Source organism: Gopherus flavomarginatus, chromosome 24 (genome assembly GCF_025201925.1).
Source record: "Gopherus flavomarginatus isolate rGopFla2 chromosome 24, rGopFla2.mat.asm, whole genome shotgun sequence".
NCBI lineage: Eukaryota > Metazoa > Chordata > Testudines > Testudinidae > Gopherus > Gopherus flavomarginatus.
In genome coordinates, this window is record NC_066640.1 from 15,570,431 (window position 1) to 15,591,837 (window position 21,407).

A 21,407-nucleotide genomic window follows, 5' to 3' on the forward strand; every position below is an offset into this window, starting at 1 on the left:
CTCTCTCCAACTTACCCATAGGCCCCATTGCTGATCAACTTGATGGTCTCAAAGTCACTCTCACAGGGTTTCCTCCGAGAAGTGGCAGCTGATGCCCGGCTCTGCGTGAGACACACACAAAGGGGTGTTTGATCTTTCTGCACATCCTGGCACTGTGACTGTAAATACAGTGCATGCGTCCCCTCCACCATTCGCTAGCCCTGGGAAATGCTCCTGCCCACCTTTCCCTACCCTATGCTGTCCATCACACAAAGGCACGCTTTCTTGCTAAAAGGGGCTAGCGTGACCAGTAAAAGCAAACTTAGACCTACACTCAAATCAGGCTGCTGCTGCTCAGCATCCTCAGAAGCCACCACATCAGAAATCAACTGCACTTTGCAAACTGTGGACTGTCAAGTCAAAACTGCCTCAAGCACATGCCCGTTCCACGTGTCCAGGTGCCAACTGGAGGATCCATGTACAGGAACAGGGGTGTCCATGAGATATGTACCTTCAAAAATTCACAGAGTTTCAGCAACCCTCTATGGATGGACAGTTCAAACTCCAAGCTCCCTGGGAATGCAGACAGCCTCCTGGCATTGCCTTCTACGGGATGCCAAGAGTTAATTTGCTCAGTGTCAGAGAAGCTGGTTGGGAAATGCGAACACTAACTCAGGCTGGACGGCCTTACCTCATGGGAATCGTCATTCTCTGGGGTCATGGTGTTCCCACTATCAAAATGATCCAGCTGAACCATTTCTGCAGAAAAACGGAAAGAGCCAGCTGTCAGGAATTCAACAGACTACACAGACATGCTGCTGCTGTTTCAGAGGGAGGAGGAACTGAAACCCATCTATCCTGGATTAAAGGAACGCCACTGAGATATGCACACTGCTCCCTTCTGGAGAAGTTCTTTATTAGAAAATTGACCACCTTTTCCAGACATAGGTTTGACCCTGCTGCCTCAACTAGTATCATGCTAGCAGAAGGTGCCATCTACACACAAAAGATGCCTCGCACAAATTCACTGAGCAACCTGCACTGGGTGCCAACTTCACCAAAAGCCGCAGAGACGTTTTTCCTGGCCTACTCCCACTGCATTGTCTGGGTTTGCTGCACACACAACCCCTCTGCAGCCAATATTCTGACTGCTCAACGGGATGAGATGGGCTGCTATATATGTGGCATCGGCAGACTGGTCTGGAAAAAGAACACATACAAAACTTTGCCCACATCGAGCCTCTGCCATCCTCGACTAACTTCTGGTCTCTCACCCATCCCTCTGCAACTCCAGGCTCAGTTCCTCCTAGGGCTGGGAGCACCAAAACACCACGAGGAAGCGTGGCAGGCAGCGTGCAGCCTGACTCACAGATATCTGTCAGAATGGAAGCTTCATGCTCATTGAGGCCTTTACCACTAACAAAAGCTAATGCCAAAAGTAGACAGTGTCACCATCCATCCCCCACTCTGTGTTCCGATGTTTCTGCAGACACCCATTAACAACTTTGTAGGCCCAACCTCTTTGATGTCTGCCTGCCTGGAGCCCCATTCATGCAGGGAAATTCAGGGTCCTGACATCAAGGGGTTAAACATTTATATAATTCTAACTACTCTGCACAGTCCTTCCTGCGTTCTCCCACATGCCTTGGCTTCCCCTGGATTAAGTGTTCTTGAAAGTAATCTACTGTATTTAATATGTAGCAAGCGATAATGAAGGAGAATTTGGTTCTGGCATGGAGAGACTTGGATACAATCCTGGAATGCACATCCCACTCCACTGCCATAGTCCAAGCATGGGTGAGTTTGGAAGCTGATGCACTTTTATCCCTGCACAGACTACTTCAGCACTGTGCGCTAATCCCTGGACAAGCAATCTGAACCCTCGCTACCACAGCATGGAGAGAGGCACGTTTCCAAAAACAACTTCAAGGCTAATTCCAATCAGTATCAGTCAGAACCTGCTGAAGAAAGAGTTACCTGTTGGTTTGAGAGATCTCCTGTTTGACCTCAGAAGCATCTATTCCAATGCAATGCGTAAGGAATAGGAGGCAGAGTTAACGATGCTATCGGAACCTTAACATTTGAGCAAGTAACATCGCAGCCTGAATTCTGCATGAACACGGATTTTGGGATGCAATGTTTATACTCTTACCAAAGAGCAAGATCCAGTGGGGGAGAAAGCACAAATCCCATCCTGCAGCAGTCACCTGCACTGCGGGACTGGGAGGGGTTTACTGCCTTAGGCACACGTTACGAAACATCTGTACTGTCAATTCACCAGAGCTGAGGGGAAAGGGCAGCCCAGAGGATACACCAACAGCTACCTAGACCCGCCCTGCTGGCTGTGGAGCGATTGCTGACAGTCCTGCCACATCTGCTTTGATTTCATTTCATAGTGCGGGTCCATCTCTGTCATTCTGCCCAGCAGTGAGATGTGCTGGAGCAACAAGCTTTCGATCTGTCTGGGAGCACTTTCAGCACAGGCAGGGGCAGCACAAAGGTCTCCACACCATGCTGCCATGCCACCACCCCACTTTGCCTTGGAGGTGCCACCCTTTGAGAAGCCTGTTCAGTCCTTCTTCTTTGGCTGAGAATGCCAGCAAAGCTGCCATTAGCGTTAACTGCAGCGGTGACTTTTGGGATTTGGGCAGCTCCTAGCCTGGGAGTAGCAGAGACCTTCCAACACATGCTAGCTCTGACTAACTGGCAGCAGCCATGCGTGAGAGGCTCCCGCTCCTCTTCCTGATCCCCTGCCTGGTCACTCAGCCAGACACAGTCCAAGAGCTGTAAAACATCCCTACCCTCCAGAGGGTCCTTGGCAAGCCCCAGCTGGCTGATGATGTACCGTGGGATATCAGTTTTTATTCCTTGGCCTGCTTTAGCATGTCCTTCAGCGGCTTCCAGAAGATGATAGAATTCCTCAGGATCAAACTCCTAGCCAAAGGAGAAAAATTGCAGTCAAGAAGTGAGTTCTGCCTGTGTGTCCCTAAACAACAGCACCTCCACCACATCAGCTGCTTCCCCAGGAGGCCAGACACGATGCTGTGTCCCAGGCATCACAGCGCGTAGGCACATACGTATTCTTAAACGGAATTACAGTCACTATCATAGATTGCAATGATAGGGTTCCCTTTAGCTTTGGAGTTACGGGATGCTACCTGGGCATCAGAACTCTGCAGGAGAACCATAGCTCCCCTGATCTTGGGTCTGTGTCTGCGTTTCCAGTGTAATCCCTCCTGGCTGAAAAATCCATCCATGTGCCCATGTCCCAGAATTCAGGGGGCAAGCTGGCTGTATGCCTGAGCTGGCATACCTACTATTCCTTCTGGCTGTAAATGATTCCCAGACTAGCCCTACTGAGAGAGATTTGGAACCGTGCCGCCAATAACTTTAGGTTTTCTAGGTGGATTAATAACCAAAGGAGAATGTGTGTTGGAGGTTAAGTGTAACGGATAAAAGATAGAGATGGACAAGAAAAGAAAAACAGATTAGACATTCCCACCTCACAAGGAAACCCAGCACCATCCTGTACTGTAATATTCATGGATCTAAAGATCTGAATGTCTTCATCGTCTCTCTCTGGTCCCTGACCAATTTCCTTACCGGTGAGTCTGAAGCCCAGAGGCTGGGTTAGTGAGTACAGTCAAGCTTGTGTTAGGGTTACACAGTTACTGCGCACGCAACAGAGGAGCTGCACTGCTGTTCAGTTGTTGGGTGCACGAATGTTGATCAAGCTGTTTTGCGCAAAGTGATTCTTTCTAATTTATTTCATGAGTAACGAGCACTTCCCTTTCCAAATGAGGCACACCTATGACAGAGACCTGCATATGCGCACAGCCTGGCAGGCCACGCAGTACTACTTACCAAGCACTCCAGAAGGCGGGCAGGGCGGGATATTATTAGCAGCAGCTTCCTGACCAGCTGGTCAATGAACCTCACTTCCTCACTCTCTGAACGCTCCTGGGCCTACAGAGAACGAGGCAAATGTCCAAGTCACCAAACAGCCAGTGTCAGTGGCGGGCCAGAGTTGGGAGGAGGGGGGATTGTGAGAACACCTCAACACTCACATCGTGGAGCAATTTCTCCAGTTTCTCCTGCAGCTCCATGAAGTAGCGTGATGTGATGAGAGCTTGTTGGGACTTGGCCAGGCAGTCTCGGGCCAGCTCAATGATCTGATGGTGGATGAACCCCAGCACGCCATCAGCAAGGGGCAGCATACTGCTCGACGAGCAGCTAGTGATGGTCCCCTGCAGGCGCTCCTCCATCTGCGCTGTGGCCTGCAGGGCAGAGCAGGAGATGACTACAGTGGGACTGAGACCCTGAGCTTACATCCGGGTGTTAGCCATCAGCACAGCTGACCCTGTGCAAACTCCTACTGCAAGTGCGCTGCCCCAGGGCAAGCCATGACCTGCATAAGCGAAGCACAATTACACTAGGGGCCACATCCTCAGCTGGAGTGAACTTGGAGCTATGGCAGTTTACACCAGGCGAGGCTCTGGCCCTGTGGTTTGCACAGGTGCAGCTACCTCAACTGGCTAAAAGCCCCAGTGCACATCCAAGCCTGTGTTCATTTAGCGAGTGAGAGAGAGAGAGAGAGAGAGAGAGCGAGCGCGGCCATTCCTGACCATCCTTCTGAGAAGATTGCAGAGCAGGCCCTTGTGGTCCAAACACTCCTAGCTGCAGCACAGGCCTCTCAGTATGACAGTGCATCAGAGATAGGTCATTTCCAAGTGATCTGGCACTCAGCAGTTACCAGCTCTTTCCCCACATAAAACTTTAAGTAGAAACATATGAAACCACAGGAAGGATGAAAACAAAGGGGCTAGTTGCTTTGTTTATTATCTCCCCGGGCAGGCTCGCAGCTGGGAAATTGTCAGCTGACAAAATGGAAAAGCCTGCTGCTGGAAGCTATGTTAACTCTGAGCTGCTGTGCCCAAGCAATTCAGCACATAAGCCTGGATCCCAGCTAGCACAGAACCAGAGGCTGGCATACACTGGGCTGTCCTTTATGACTGCAGCATGCCAGCAGCGTACAAAATAGTTGTACTAATCCTCACATTAGGGATGTGCTGGAAAGAATGTTCCTCTTATGTATGCGACTTTGAGCTGTGCCATGGCACCCTAGGACCAGTGCAGCTGTACAAACAGTCAGAATGAGAATTTCCCTGATTTTGTGATATTATGTCTCGCTATTTTAGACTGTGCTGCAACTGCACTGATATTGTTTCATTTGAAAATCTCAGCACCATATTCACGTGTTCACATGGACATTGTTTTAACCAAGAAGTGGTCTCCAGAGACTGTTACTGAGACAGTTTCATGTTGCTGCAGTAACACATGCTCCACGGTGACCAGGAGAGGACATTATGAATCTTCTGCTCTCTCCTCAGTGAATTACCAGGTTTCCAGCCCCCTCATACACCACCCCATAAGGTAACTTTGTGTCCCAGGACAAAGAACAGAAATGATTTTGCTGGGGACTGAACTACTGAAAAGACAAAGACACATTATGTTGGAATCATCTTTCTGAGCTTCGGGCAGTTACCTTCGGGAATCGTTCCTTGTAGACGTGATTCATCATAACAATCTCATTATCAAAAGCTCCACTTGTTCGTCCAGGGCTGCGGGGGAAAGAACAGGTTTATCTTCAGAAAACCAGGTAATTATGGGTTTGTGCAGTCTTAAGTGCCTCTGGAGACTCATCACACTTTGTTTTATAGTCAACTGCCACGTTTCACAAGCCATTAAAGCACATTCACACCAAGCACTCAGCATCCCGACAGGCATCTCCACCCCCAAATACGGCTCCCCAACGCACCTCAATGGCACCAACAGCAACACAACTCACTGCTGCCCCTGAAGCTTCCCCTCTGGAACTGCTCGTCATTCCTGACTTGTGGACCATCCCCCATGGCACCCCTACCTGTTAGTCTACCACAGAGCTCTCCAGGAGGAGAGACTGGCCGACAGAAGAGACCGCCTGGCAGCTGTCTGATCTGAATAACTGTCTGCAATAAGCTACTCCGACCTCCAAACTCATAACATTTATAAGCCAAGGTAGCTTTGAATCTAGGTCTCCAGAGCTGAGAGACTAATGTGTCCATTAAAGAAAGGGCTTGTCCTTTTGTTTTCCCTTGGGGTTATAATTCCTGCCCCAGTCCCAGCAAAGTATAACACCACTGGAGAGATGCCTAGACCACAGCCAACTGTGAGCAGGCCAGCAGTGTGACAGACACCCGGGGTCTCTTGAGCTGCTGCTGTAGTTGCCTTTTCACTGCTGGCAGCAAAAAGCTGAGTTTTGTTTTTTGCAGGGCACAGAGGGATCTTCATGTGAACGGTTTATCTGTTTTAGCCCACCAGTGAATTCAGCGGACCCTCCTTTCCCCCTTGGCCACAACGCCGCCACCAGAATCTTAATCCTGTTACACAAAGCCAGTTACAGGGAGCAGCCACCAACTCGTTAACCAAGATATAACAAATGCCAAGCTCAAAACCAGTTTCAACTCTCTCCCTGTTCTCATTTCAGTGACTAAGAAGTAAGCCACAGCTCAGCAAGGGACTCTTTATACGTGCTATGTACAAGTGATGGCAGCCATACAGCTAGCATTTCTTTGGTAAAACATTCATCCACTTGTAAAGCCCTTGAGATAATTAATCTAATTTTAATGAAATTTCAGGCGACAAGGCCCAGGACCAATTACAGCTCTCGCCCAATAAGAACCCAGGGAAGCGTGGTTACAAATGAGGCCTCTAAATACATTCAACAACGGGAAAAGGTATTTAACTGAAATATTCCCTGTAAGGATGCAAACTTGCTGAACTTGACAACTGGAGAACAAACCAATGAATGGAAACATGACATTCCAATGCACAACAAGTTTAGGAAGGGGCACTGTCAGACTCAGGAGGTCTGCATGTTTAGTCTATCTTAAGTTGCAAAAGTTGAGGAGGAGCTGCCAGGCACTCTGGCTTGTACTTCTCTGCTGCACTCCCATGCTGGACCTTTCTTGTGAATTTCATGCAATGTGCCTATGCACAAGAAGGGAACAGACAGATGCATCTACACACAAATACACTGCATGAAATCTGTGAGAATGCTGTACACCTGCTTGCGGTTCTGGGTCTGAAAAAGCAATGGTTGTGGAGAACGGGGGTGAGGGAAGAAAAAAGGCATTGCAAACAGATGTACCCAGAGCACCTAGCTTTTATTTAATACACACAATGCTTCTAGATCTAGTTACATAAACAGATTTTTTTAAATCTTTCAACAGTAAGTCTGATTCCTGGCCTCTTGACTTTGATCCTAACCTGCAGCAGGGTCTGCAAGGACAGATTTTCAGGTATGTCCTGACCTGATCTTAGGATCAGTTGAGAATTTACCTCTCAGTGTGCTGTGACCCACCCAAGGATCAGCGTGAAGATATGAGTCACAAGGGCAGGACACAAAACAAACATAACTTCAAAAAAAGCTTCTGTAATCTCAGCTTCAGGAGCCTGCGTCTCAGGTGTAAACAGTTTCCAGTAACAAAAGCCTGAGGCTAGCAGACTTGTGTATGGCCGGTACACCAAGTACAGACGACAGCCTCCCGAGAGGCCCGGGAGCACCAAAAGGATTAGTGTGAGATTTACTGCACTGTGCTTTGGAATCAAACTCCTGCCATTTTCCATTCGTGGAAGCTCTGCAGGGAAAGCAGTGGCATTTCTGTAGAACAGTGTCTGTGTAGTAAAGCATAAGCAGTACCAAGTTTCACACCACCAGACTCTAACGGAGAGCAGAGAGTCAGACTGGTGGTCAGCATTAGTGGTACAGCCAACCTGTGACCGGGCTATTCCATAACTGTCTACTAGGGGGCATCTTGCACCTTCCTCTGAAGCTGCACGTGCCAGCCTGTGTCAGAAAGAGATGGGCCTGCTCCTGTCTGGCAGTGCCTAGGACAATGAAATGCCTCCTTCACCAGCATCATTTACAGGCATCCGACACAAAATCTAGCACACGTACACACACGTGTGCACACACACACATGCATGCACACGTGCATGCGTTTTCGAAAGCCCGAGGCAGCCAGACGCTTTGGATACCTGAGGCTCCTGGATCGTGGCCGCAGGCAGGGGGAACGGCGCCCCTCCTCGTCTGTGACACACTCTGTGCTGCGGAAATGCTTAGAAAGGAAATGTAGCTCATCCAGGGTGGGCTGGTACGGTAACTGGTGCAACCGCTCCTGAGAGGATGAAGACGACTGGATAGAACAACAAATGCAAGCAGTTAGGAGCAAGCTAAATTCCTCCACTGGAGCAGGACGAAAACAGAGAGTTCATTAGAAACAGCTGCCTCGGACCCCTTTACTAGACTGGAAATACTGATGGGCAGCCTGTGGGCCTTGCTTTTTACAAACGCTCCCAAATTTGCTGCACATAAGTGTGAAAAATGGATTGCATTCGCCACCACAACATGAGATCAGGCACTGACAGATCTGACCTGCGACTCCTCTGCTATTCAAGCTCCCTACAGACCCTCAGTCCTTGTCTGTAGCATCCTCTTCTGGTACAGCTCTGGGCTCCCCAAACAGCTCCACAGTACATCCCAACCCAGCCATGCAGCCCCCAGGATTCATTTGCAGAAAAAGAACCCGCCACCTACAAAGTGCTGCAGCTAACTCAGAAGCACACTGTAAAAATAACATCTGAACAAAACATCTGGCCATGCAGAGAAGCCCCAGAGAATGCAATGTTGAGGAATGGAGACTACGGAACTCAGGGGAGATTTAAACCCTATGTCACATGGTGGCACTGGCCCCTTCGGAGGGAGGAGAGTCCAGAGTCTCTGAATCCCAGTTAGGATTAAAAGAGGCACCTGGGCCTGAGGAGACAGACTGGGTGAGTCAGGTGAGGGCACTAGGGACCAGAGACTGGAGAATCATGAGGGATCACGAGGCCCTACCGAGAAAGAGGGAGGAATGGTCAGGAAGCCAGTGGAGGGGGCCACCCAGCCCACCTTCCGGTGCCAGAGAGCCAGAGCCGGGAAGCTGAGAAGGGCTGGGAGACCAGATGGGGCTAGCCTGCTGGATCTTCCCATGCCAGAGACAGCAGGAGATGCCTGCTGGCTCTCTGGGCTGTAGAGCTGAAGCCAGAGGACCTTAGAGCAGCTGAAGCCCAGGCACGAGGCATGGGGAGGGACACGAGCACCATACCAGAGAGGAGAGCGTGGTGAGAGACGCTGAGGTTCATGTATGGACTGTGGGGACTTCTGTTGTTACACTTTGTACACAAAGGGCTTTTGTTTGTATTAAATTAACGCTCCAAGGGCTGTATTTATACTCAAGGAGCGTTTAGATTATTTCTGGGAACAACTGAAAGAGAAACCGAGGCAGGCACACCAGGCAGCCACTATTTCCCTCTCCTGTTACTGGATAGCTTTACCGAGACAGTGGAACTGGGGGTGTTAGTCCCATAGCCAGACGAGGGTAGCGAAGCCAGTGACCACCTTCTGCCATCAGCCCTGCAATAGGAAACACATGGATCACACAGGGAAAACTTTGTTTAAATGCAAACAAAGGAACAATGAATGTCAAAGTGCTGTGGGCAGGAACAGGCACCTCGCTCTGGCCCAGCCAGCTGCAATCCAAAGCCTCTTATGCCAAGTGTATTTTGATATCACTTCACGTAAGTAACAACGACTTTGTACAATTAATTTTATGGCTGAGGGGAATGTAATGCCAGAATCCTAGAAACTAGGTTATGTCCCCTGCTGCAGCAGAGGGACAAACTCATGCACGTGTCCCTGTGAACTGGTGCTGTTCTCAGTCAGTGAGCGGGGCGACAACTCCATGTGACAGCTCTATTCTGTGTTCCTTCCATGACTGCGCTTCAACAAATTCACTTAGGGAGAGGAAAAACATTAAGTTGGGATTTTTAATGAGAGTCAAATTTGGGCCCCTGGGATTTTATTCTGCAGAACAGCACGATTCCTACGGGCGTATGAAAAGTGAACATGCACAATGGACGCACCCCCTCCCCGCCCACGCTATAAACAAGATGCCAGAAATTTAAAACTTAGACGGGTATTTCTGCTGGGAGTGTTTTCTAGTAGACTAAGGGCTTTGGAGCCTAGCCCAGGGCTCTACATTCCTATGTCACTTCACCTCTCTGGCCTCAGCTTCCCCATCTGCCTAACCCAGCTGTCATGGATCCACAGGCTTGGTGCTATGCCCCAGCTTTTAAACAGTCTCTTAGAGGACTCCCATCGTATGCAGACCACCAAGGACTCTCACTGTTCCTTCAGGAACGGCCATGCAGCCTCACTGCCTTTGAGACTGAGCCTCTGGGCTTCAGCCATCCTGCTTCATGCTGTGACTTCTGCTCAGGGGGTCCAACTGAGAGACTCCTGCTTTGAGACTTGTACATGCCCCAAGGAGTGAGGCACTGCAGCTAGGATGTGCAGGATACCACACGGTGTTTTTCAAACACAGTAGGGTTAATTAGTCAACTGGAACGCGGAACTGGGAGTCCTTAGATTAGCAGAGAAATGAAGGTGAAAATAGTTCATTCCAGCCAAGCCAGAGCAATCCACCAGCCAAACTGCAGCGAATTCCATCACAGGCCCTCTCTCTCTCAGACTCCTTAGCCAGTCCCAGGAGAAAGCTGCCAGCTTCTTCCAGAAGCCTGTTCTTTATCCCCTGCCGGTCACCTCCCAGTCCTTCGCCTCCAGGCAGGGCCATGCTGAGTTCATCCCCACCCTGTCCCAGAGCTTTTCTCTGTCCTTGGGGCTTCCATTGTCCTGCTGGACCTCTGCTGATTTGGGTCAGTTTCAACCAGTTTCTTAAGGAGCTTATTCACTACAGCCCAGCCAGCAAGGGGACCTCATGTCCTGTGCTGTCCCCAAGAGCAGACTTGACCCTTTTACCTTCGCTGGGTACCAATACAAAGTACAGAGGGAAACTGAGGCACGCATAAATTACAGAACATTCCTGCGTTATCCCAGCAGCTCGCCGGGATAACTTAGGAGAATTGGCCAAGCCCCCACAATAAGGCCTTTAGCAGTGCCAAGGGCTCTCGCATCAGGAGCCGGCTCACCCTCGTACGTTGCTGGCATTATCATTTTTCTGTTTTCCCATCATTAGCCGCTTGAGAACAAAGTCTCATTTACTCCATGCTAGCTCTTTCCCATTTGGTAGACAAGGAGCTAACACTTCCCGTTTTCCCTAATGATTCTTGAAATTAAACCTGACCTCCTGGTTGTTTATTTCTGCCTAGGTACACCCGGGAGGTTAATGGTATCAGCCCAGCAGGGCCTGGAAAGAGCTGTTCCCATCTCCACCCTGCACATGCACTGGTGATTGTTCCTGTGACCTAGCTGTAGATTTCAGAGAAGCAGCTGTTTAGAATCCAGGACACTGTTTATAATCTGGTGAGAAGTTTTAAAGTGGGGCAGAATTTGGGTCTGGACTCCTGGCCAACGGCTGCATGAGGGGAACAGAGCCGTGTCTGTTCCTGGAGCCACAGAGAATTATGGAGGCCAGTCACAGACTGATTAAATCGGGCAGTGCCACAATGGGGGTTATGCTCAGGACAAGCACACAGAGACAAGGGACACGTCAAAGTGGAGCAGGCATTACCCACTGAACACAGGCCCCCTCCATTCCGCACCTCTCTCTGGAAAGGCTTGATTCCTTCTCATAATTACCTGTCAGTCCGAGCAGCATGACTGCAGGGTGATGGAAGAATATCAGCCAGGAGGAAGGAGCGAGACACAGTGGCAGAGGAAAGAAGGAAAAAAAGAACAAGATGGTAACCGAGAACCACACTCCCAGGCTTGCTGTTGTTTCCTATGCTCACGGGTTACCATATTCTCTCTGTTTGTGGGAACAGTGGCAGCTCTAGCAGGCATCACAGCTCACGCAGTCTCCAAAGAGCTAAGGGTGGAAATCTGCACACAGCAGAACTCTGGGGATGAAGTGCTTTGAAGGGACTCAGGAAAGAGGGCCTCCCCTTCCTACCCAGCTGGTGCTGTCTCTAAACACCCGCCCAGAACCCAAAATAAAGAGTTTTGCTCTGTTATGTTAGTTCTGGCTTGAGTCAGGTGCAAAGCAGGCAGGGTTTGTGCAGTGACTCTGCCACTGGACCTCCTCAGTCCAAGCCCTGCAAATCCCCCTGGCCCTTTTACTCCAGCCATGGGCAACTCTTGTTCAGAGACAGATCATCATACTGAGCTGGGCCACAGATTAATTAAAGAACATGATGAGACGCCCAAGCACACTCTCACTCATAAGCACGTGCACCATGCGGACAATGCTCTCTGAAGGTGAAAGGCAGCAGCCAGCAATTACCCACTCCACCACCTTTTGCCATGAAAGCAATACTGTAAATGAGAGCTGATTCTTTCACTTCTCTCTCAGTCCAACACTGTCTGCTGGTATTTACTTTCTCTGTTGGGAGGAGGAGAGGGAAGAAGGAAGCAAGCCCCTGCTTACCTGCGAGCAAAGGGAAAGTTGACAGATGTGCTAGTGGAGAAGTTTCGTGGGCTATCCAAGGGGCTGCTCCCAGCTGCAGACAGAGAGAGAGAAGTTAATGCAACATCTGATCCAGCCCATTGGCTTGTTGTCTGGGATTTCGCCTCTGACAGCAGGGGTTACTTAAGGTTCGGGTCACAAAGTAAATTGTGATGTAAAGATTTCTTATATTCCTATTGGAAAATAAACCCATTCCCTGAAGACAGGAGATATCCTGTGGGAAGGTAACTGTCCCTGTCACTGTCACAACAACTGCTAAAAGGACAAAGTTAAAACATGGCCTCCCCCACTCCTATCTTTATTTATTAACCCATGTCATGTGCAGCTGCCACTCTGCAATAGATACAAACCTCAAGTCCAACACACACACCCGTCCGAAGGAGCTGAGACCCAGGTTACTGCTAAAATAGAGAAACCAACACTGCTGGCACACAGCATCTTAACACAGCACATGCACCATCGAGAAGGGATTTCATAATAATCTGAATAAGAAAAAAAAACCACAAGAGCAACTTGGTGTTGCCTCTCCAGTCCTTCCAACGAAGGATCTTGCAAGGACTGAAGGTGCCAGCAAGCTGCCTTCAAGCTGCCTTCGGGCCATGCATTGCCCCTCCAAAGTAACCAGGATAATACCACTGCAGGTGCATAGCCTGCTCCCCAGAGCTCAGACCTTCCCTACCTGTAGGCACAGAGAGAGGGGACAGAGGCCGTGAGAGGGTTGGAGACGGCGTTCCCACCACCAGGCTTTTCCTGTTACTGCTCCGGCAGCTAGAAAGGGAAAACAGTGTCATTGTTGCACAGCTCCCAGATCCCAAAGCGAAGGGAGTGCAGATGTTTATAAGGCTTTGGGAATTATAAACCATCTCAACAGTCCAAGTGCTTTGCTTTACAACCACAGAACCCCAATTCATGAAGGAGAGCCCCAGAGGAGCGCCAGCCCCCGAGCTCAGCACCTCTGATATAACAGACCAGAGCATGACGAGCCCAGCAAAAGGGGAGAGCATGGCCTCTCGAATGCTTTTGAAGAGGGCTGGCGTGACTGTATTTAACAGGAGACTGGTCTCCCCCAGGTCCCACTTGCAGTTCCAGCTGGACCTAGGGAAGGATGGAGCTCACAGACAGTCAATATCCAGCAAATAAGAATAAAAAAGAGCCAAAAGGAGCTAACAAAGAGGAAGCAAAAAAGAAACTGCCAAGTCGTTTCATGCCCATAAATGAGAGTTTGATGGTTCCCAAATTCACTGTCGTAACCAAAAAAAATGCAGTAAATCACTGTTGTTTATGGTCTAACTTTAAACCACTTTGCTCTGAAACCTGTGAGCCCGAAGGACTAGCATGCCCTATTGCCACAGCTGCAGACACACCACTGGTGAAGCTGTGTTGGCTTTTGCTCCATAAAAAGACAGCTACAGCATCCGTTTCCCCTTTCAGCTGCGCTCCATCTCTATATTCAACCACTAGGACTTTGGCGACTACCTCCCCCGCCAGAGGTTAAATCTGGAGAGCCTTCTTTAAACAAAGGATGTGGAAAGCAGGAGCAAGAAATCAAGAGTGCAACAGAGCCAGGAGGGAGCGGAGAAACTTTTCTAGATGGAAAGCTATTCGAGAATCCAATCCAAGCAAAGGAATCACTGTGCTATAACCATGGCTATACCATGGCAATCTTCTGACTTATCCCTATATCATCAGCTCTTACAGCACAGAGGACAGGCATTGCAGCCTGCAAATCCAGGAAGGCTCACCATCTTGGAATCAGACCCATGGGCTGTGTCCCTGGGTGCTGGGATCCCCCAGTAATGCCCTTAGCAGGGAGTCTCCAACACGAAATGTCCAAGAATCATGAGATTGTAACAAAATCTCATGATTTTTAAGATGTACATGTGGGGATTCTTTTTGTTGTTGCTGTTTTTCTTTTTCAGAACTTTGCCACTGTTAGCCACAGTGCTGGTCCCAGGCCTGGATAAAAGAGGAGGGTTCTGCAGTTAGGTTTGCAACCCACTCAGCTAAAACTTTACTGCACAGAAAGAGTTAAACCAAAACCTGGGGAAGTGGGTGCAGAGGACACTCAAAACCCAAATCTGACAGAGCTTAGTGAAAGCCAAAAGGAAGCTGAGATCTTGAGACATGGAATCCTAATGATCAAAGCTGTAACAAGACTAGGCAGGTGGAATGTACCTACTTTGTATGGTGCAGCAAAGCTGGCACAGGTTACAAGAGAAATGAAAAAATACCATCTGACCGTACTTGGTGTAATAGTGGGACGAGATGGGCAGGGAGTGGGAAGATGATATCTGAAGGTGCTACAATAGTCGACTCAGGAGGAACACAGAAAAGAAGCGTAGGAATTATGCTGGACAACATCACAGTGAAAATCCTGCTGGCTTGGGAGCCAGTGAAAGAACAACCACCAAGTTGAAACAAGACATGTCAAGGGAACAATAATCCAAGGACGTGCACCAAACGCACAGCAAGCAACAGTGAAAAGGATTCAGTCTACAAGCAGGTGCAGCAGTCCTGGATGTCGTGCCTAACTACAACATCAAGCTGATGACAGGCGAGACTTCCAAGCACAAAATGGCAACAACTCTACTGACTGGAAAGAAGTCAGGGTCTCAGCAGCAGAAGGCATCCAAGCTGATAACAGCAAACGGCTCTTGAACCTCTGTGGCACAAACCCCTGTAAGAGAGGAGGCTGTCTCTTCCAGCACAAGAGTACTCCCAGGCTGACAGGAAGACCACCAGACAACGTGACTGTTAATCAGATAGACCATGAGTGTATAAAGTAACAGATGGGCATCTTCTTTGAAGGATGTCAGAATCAGCAGACGGGCAGATGTTTGCTCAGATCATTATCTTTTAGTAGCCATGTTACAACGTAGACTCAAAGATCACAAAGATGGGCAACAGGAGTGCTACAGCAAGAGAGAAGTTCAAGGACAAAGAAACACACATCAGATTGCACTTAGCAAATATTCCAGTGTTTTACAAGACCCGGCTGATGAAAAACTGGAAGACAGATGGTCAAACTGACAGAAGATGGTAGCTGAGACAGCAGAGGAAGTAGTGGGCCACCGAAGGAGGCAGAAGGAAGATGCATGGATTACATCTGGAACGTAAGCAATGATTGACAAAGCTCTGAAGGCAAAAAAGGAACAGTGCAAGACTGGCAGAACACTGAAAGGTGGATGCAAAAGACAGAGACAGGGACAAAGAAATAAAGGAGAGATGCAGGCAAGAGAGAAATGTCTGGATTCAGGAGGCTGCAGAAGCACAGAAGGGAAACTTTCAAGCATCTCTACAGATTAGTGAAAAACCTCTCAGGAAGAACCAGACTATCCCTTGTGATGCTCTTCAGGGACTCTCATGGATAGATGCTGAAAACATCTGAAGAACAAGCCAGACAACGGAAAGAATATTAAACTGTACAGAGCTGTCAAGTATCCGAGGGGTAGCCGTGTTAGTCTGGATCTGTAAAAGCAGCAGAGTCCTGTGGCACCTTATAGACTAACAGACGTTGGTTATTAATGAGAGTTTCCAGGTTAGAGAGCTCTTTTTTGATGTTTTCCTGTTTGCTGTATAGGATGCTGATCAGGTGGTTCCTCAGTTTCTTTGATAGAGTATGGCATAATCTCTCACTGTGGTCTGTGTAGTATGTAGATAGCAGTGGATTTTTTACCTTTAGTCCATTTGGTATGATGTCCATCCGTTTGCATTTGGAAAGGAAGATGATATCTGCCTGTATTTGTGCAAGTTTCTTCATGAGGTTGATGGATTTCCACTCCATACGGCTAAATGCAGTGCCTTGCATGGTGTCAAGTATCTGAGGGGTAGCCGTGTTACTCTGGATCTGTAAAAGCAGCAGAGTCCTGTGGCACCTTATAGACTAACAGACGTCTGTTAGTCTATAAGGTGCCACGGGACTCTTTGCTGCTTCTACAGAGCTGATGATTATGCACAGGTTTGAGAAATGCCAACACTAAATTAGAAATAGAAGCTGGACCAGTAACACCCAATGAAATTACAGCAGCCATCCAAGTCCTCAAACAGGTCTAAGCTCCCAGGACTGACAGAATTTAAGCAGAGGTACTGAAGGCAGGAGGCGATGTTCTGACTAAGCAGTTAACAAAGCTAACCAAACATGGGTGAAAGAATAAGTGTCACAAGACTGGAAAGATGGTATCATCGTGGCATTGCCAAAAAAGGGGGAAATTTTACTGAGGGCATGAACAGGAGAGGTACTGTAAGGCTATCAATGCCAGGCAAAGTATTGGCTACCATCAGCTGAACAGAATAAAGATGACAGTGGTTGCCATACTACAAGAAGAACAGGCTGGGTTCTGTCCAGGTAGATCATGTTGTGAACGGATATTCGCTCTTCGACAGATCACTGAAAAAATCTATTGCTTGGCAAACCCATCTTAATTAACTTTAAGGAAGGGTTTCATAGTGTCCATAGAGAGTCCCATGAAATATTGCTAGAAGCCATGGGATACCAGACAAGCAATCAACATAATAAGGAGTTTATATGATGGAAGCAAATATGCAGTAGGATCAGATACAGTCCTGGGTGAGTGTTTCGATATTGTGAATTGATTTAGGCAAGGGTGTCTTATCAACAATTTGCCTTGTACTATCGATGGACTGGGTGATGAAGCAGACAACAACAGGCATTGTTGAAGGGGTAAAATCGTTTAGTGTAGATGAGTTGACTTTACCAACGATACTGCTTTCCAAAGCACAACGTGGAACAGAACGACTGCCCTTCTATCAGAGGTAGAACAGGAGCAAAAATTGGACTGAAAGTAAATGTAGAGAAAACCAAGATTATGAAGGCACAAAACTGGAGAACGGATGCAAAGGTTAACGTGTCAGAGACAGGGATGTGGGCGGTCAGGCCGAGGGGTTCCTAGATCTGCTCTAGGAATTGTTTCAGGGCGGTTCTCTGGCCTGTGTTATACAGGAGGTCAGACTTGATAGTCACTGTGGTCTCTTCTGGCCTTGGAATCTATGATTAGAGTAGGAGTCGGAAGCCAGGAACAGGAACCCAGTGTCAGAGCCAGACTCAGAGCCGAGGGTCAGAGCTGGACACAGAGGTCAGGAATCAGAGACAACAGTCAGAGCCAGGTCACCTAGAGTGCAGCAAGGAAGGGGCAAGGCTGGGAACTAGCAAGCACAAGAGCCATCACAGGCGAACTGCTGTTGCTTGGCTCAGGAGCTGGCATGCTGACCCTCCCACCATTCGGGTGGTGGACCAAGTCCAGCAGCCTATTACAGGAATGTGTGTTAGGATGCCCAGAGACTAGCTCTGCTGCAACCCTGATTCCTGACAGAGTTGATGGAAATGAAAACAAACAGGTCCAAGTCCCTCTCTCTGTAGAGTGCAATGACATTTGGGATAAAGATACGCGTCGGAGATCAGGAAAAGCAAACCTCACTTTTGGAAGGATGAAAAACACTTGGCCAAGCAGAGGTGTCCACTCCAAACTAAAGGTCAGATTATACCAGGCGACTGTGCTGAGCACGCTACTGCACGGCGCAGAGACCTGGCCGAGGGCAGGCGCTAACGAGAAGAGACTGGAGGTGGCCCATCACAGATGGCTAAGGAAGACGCTACACATTTCCTGGAAACACAGAACAACAAATGGAAGTCGGGGAGCTGCCAGAGCCAGACGTGTTAGAAATATCATCAAAGAAAGATGGCTCAGGACATCGAGACACGTACCCCACATGGAAGATGGGAGACGTGCTAAGCCAGCCTTGAACTGGGTGCCTGAGGGGGGAAAGAGAAAGGGAGGAAGGCCAGGGGAGAACTAGCAGAAGACAGTGCCAGAGGATATTGAAGACACTGGTATCATCTGGGAGGAAGTATCACAACTAGTGACTGACGGTAACCAGGGGAGGAACTGGATTGCCAGACATGTCTGCGGCACAGGAGGAAGTAAGGTCTGACGTCAGGTTCTTGAGTGTTTAGGATACATGAGGTCACATTTTCATGGTTTTCTCTAAGGGCTAGAAATTTACTTGTTTAAAAAATATAGATTTTTAATTTCACATGATTTTAGCAGCTGGAGTCTGAATACCAATTATCTCAAGATTCCGGATACAATTACTCACTCATCTTGCTTGTGCCTACTAACAATCGACCAATGTATTCTATTTTTTTTTAAAGTTGTGATATAAATTCTACACAGTGCAATATAAAGCCATTCCCATAACCTTAAGCATTTCTTGCAGTGTATAAGCTGTACATTTTTTTAATTGAAATTCAGTTATAATTAGTGGTTCCTTCCAGGCCTCCCTCCATTTTGCTGAAAAAGGGCACATGAGACACCACCAGTGGTGGGCTGAACATCTGAGTGTATCAAGTACTGAGAGCAGGAAAACAGACACCGCAAGAGGGCTGGGCCTGTGAGGATCCATTTGCAGGATCTAGCTCAGTCTCCTTCTTTGGGATCTGCTGTAACAAATAACTTCCCTTTTCAGCAACAACAGGGGCTAGCTGCATGAAATTTATTAAAAATCCAGTATATTCTATTGCACGCAGGAGAACAAGTTTCACCTCCAGCATCAGTAACTTCCAATGCCTTGCTGCATCACAGACCTGTGGTGGCCAGTTTAAAAATCTGCCCTTCAGTGCCTCGACAGAGATGCTTGATGTGAGGAGCATATAATGAAATAGACTCGACTGATAAATTGTTCCAATCTCCTCTCCTCTCCTCTCCCATTAAACAGTCAGTATGTGCCTGGGGGCCAGACCCATGTCTGCGTGCTAGTGAGACTGCCTGCCATATTTCTGGACACACCGAATATTTATTATTTAACAATGAATAAAAAGTAGCAAACATTCACAGGAGACCGGAAGCAGGAAAACACACTCTACAGCGTCACGAACTAAAATTAGGGGAGATTTCCATAGATGTCAGACCAGGGACACATCTTCCATGAAAACATGAATACACCCAAGAGCCAGATTTAAATAACGTAAGTCAAGCTGTGTCTCTGGGACTGCTGCTACCCTAGACTGCTCGGTAGAAAGGCAGTGCAGAATTTCCATTCAAAGCTGGGAACAGAAACCCTCGCATCGGCACTAAAAATAATTAACTCCATTTACCATCATGAGGTACCCACATTAGCTCAGAGCTTCCAAAGAGAGAAAAGAAAACCAAGGAGCCTGGGAAGACGCTCTGTGGGGTCTAATCATGAATGCAGAGGTTATTTACACCAGGAGTAAGGCAATACGATGTTTTAACTCCAGACAGCTAATGTTTAGCAACCCCCACACGGCCCCTCCATAACTGCTGTATGTATTCTCGCTGCATCAGCGCACCACCAAGTTTCCATCTGCTACCGATTACACTAAACAAAGGTCAGTGGCCGAACCAGTCACCTAGTCTTCATTAGTCTGTCCTGCCATGCAGGGACCCCAACACCCCCCCGCAGCAGGAGGAACACCTGCTGTGGCTTCACGCAGACACAAATCGTACCCACAGGGCACTGCGTGAACATTTTTCCATGCACATTCATTGTTTTCTGAATAATATTCATTAGTCACTGGAGGATGGGCAGGAAGCTTCCGCAGGCTCTACCCCACTTTTCCTACTTCCCACACCTTCCCTGCATTTTCACTGGCACTTCATTCTCTTCATTTCTCACCTGCAAATACCTTGTGGTGCCTGCCATTCCTATCAGAGAAGTTGTTTATTTAGAGGCCATATTTTAATTACTCAGCTGATGGAACAATGCAGCATTGAGAGCCAATGCTGCAGCACCAGCCGTGAGGGATGCAAGGAGAGAAATACTTTTAACTCAAGTGTTAGATATGTGTCTTTAAGCATTTCCCTCTCTACCGAGGGGTGAGGCACCAGCAGCCTTTTCTCAGCCACAGTGATGACTGGGCTTGCAGTCTCTCTGGGACCTACCTCGCTGGAGCTATATCCCCAGTGCTCCCCATATTAATGCCTGGCCTAGAAAGACAGTTGTTTCCCCTGGCTGCAAAGGCATTTTCCAGAGCCCACACAGAGATCTGGGAGGCCAGGAGCCCAGCAGAATGCAAGAAAAGGATTGGACCTTTGTGTGGATAACGAGAACATCCAGAGCCACAACAGTAAATGTGGGTAAAATAAGATGTTTGGAATGGCTCTACAGCTCTTGCTGCAAGACATAAGCTGACCTCTAATTAACAGGGGTAAAGAAAAAGCCTTGGAGGAACCCTATGCCACAAGTTTTATTGCCCTTCCTCCAAAGCAGCTAGGAATTGCCACAGGGCACTAGACTGGTGCTCTGGAAGTTCCCATCTTCCTCCACCACCATTTTTCCTGGCCCACTCCAGTGGGTTTGTTTCGGTATTTGACTTTATTTTTTAAAAACAAGTTATAGCAGCTACAATAGCAAACCCCTCCCCTCTGCCTCCCCAAGTGTTTGAAATACTGACCCATGGACCGGTGAGGGTTCACTTTTACTGTAACTTCATGTTAGCAAATTTCTAATGCTAATTTGTAGCTACACTGAGATGAAGATTGACTGACATACATAAGATACCCCAAGAATAATAAACATGCTTGTTTAACAAAACAAATTCAAATGGATGTTTTGCAGTGATTTTGATTAATAAACGAGCAAGCTCTCATATCACCTCGTTAACTCATGTCAAGATGTCAGCTCCAGAGAAATGGTAAATAGTTAATCATAGCAAATCAAGACTGACAGCGAACATGTGCAGAATGCCACTGCTATCTTCCACAGATTCATAGATCCCAGGGCCAGAAGGGACCATTGTGATCCTCTAGTCAGACATCCTGTATTACACAGGCCACAGGACTTCCCCAAAAGAATCTTTACAACGGCAGCATGTAAATCCTGAAGAGCTTGGTGCAACTCACTGATTTTTGCAATACAATGCATCATTTTTTGTAGAGACACGAT

The 21,407-nt window shown here is 48.1% G+C and overlaps 1 protein-coding gene across 7 annotated transcripts in view; it reads right to left on the bottom strand.

Moving 5' to 3' along the window:
- MAST3 (microtubule associated serine/threonine kinase 3) overlaps positions 1 to 21,407 on the bottom strand; it is a 78,530-nt gene that overhangs the window by 20,338 nt on the left and 36,785 nt on the right. For 5 of the 7 annotated variants that reach the window (XM_050934285.1, XM_050934282.1, XM_050934281.1 and 2 more), the window contains 11 exons: positions 13,165 to 13,253; positions 12,447 to 12,519; positions 11,660 to 11,680; positions 9,397 to 9,475; positions 8,059 to 8,216; positions 5,525 to 5,600; positions 4,047 to 4,256; positions 3,844 to 3,945; positions 2,781 to 2,913; positions 671 to 738; positions 16 to 101 (listed from right to left, as the gene is read on the bottom strand). In XM_050934285.1, the coding sequence (XP_050790242.1) occupies positions 16 to 101; positions 671 to 738; positions 2,781 to 2,913; positions 3,844 to 3,945; positions 4,047 to 4,256; positions 5,525 to 5,600; positions 8,059 to 8,216; positions 9,397 to 9,475; positions 11,660 to 11,680; positions 12,447 to 12,519; positions 13,165 to 13,253 (1,095 nt within the window). Of the gene's footprint in view, positions 1 to 15; positions 102 to 670; positions 739 to 2,780; positions 2,914 to 3,843; positions 3,946 to 4,046; positions 4,257 to 5,524; positions 5,601 to 8,058; positions 8,217 to 9,396; positions 9,476 to 11,659; positions 11,681 to 12,446; positions 12,520 to 13,164; positions 13,254 to 21,407 lie in introns of those variants that run through there. The other 2 variants (XM_050934283.1, XM_050934288.1) reach the window with 2 other exon arrangements.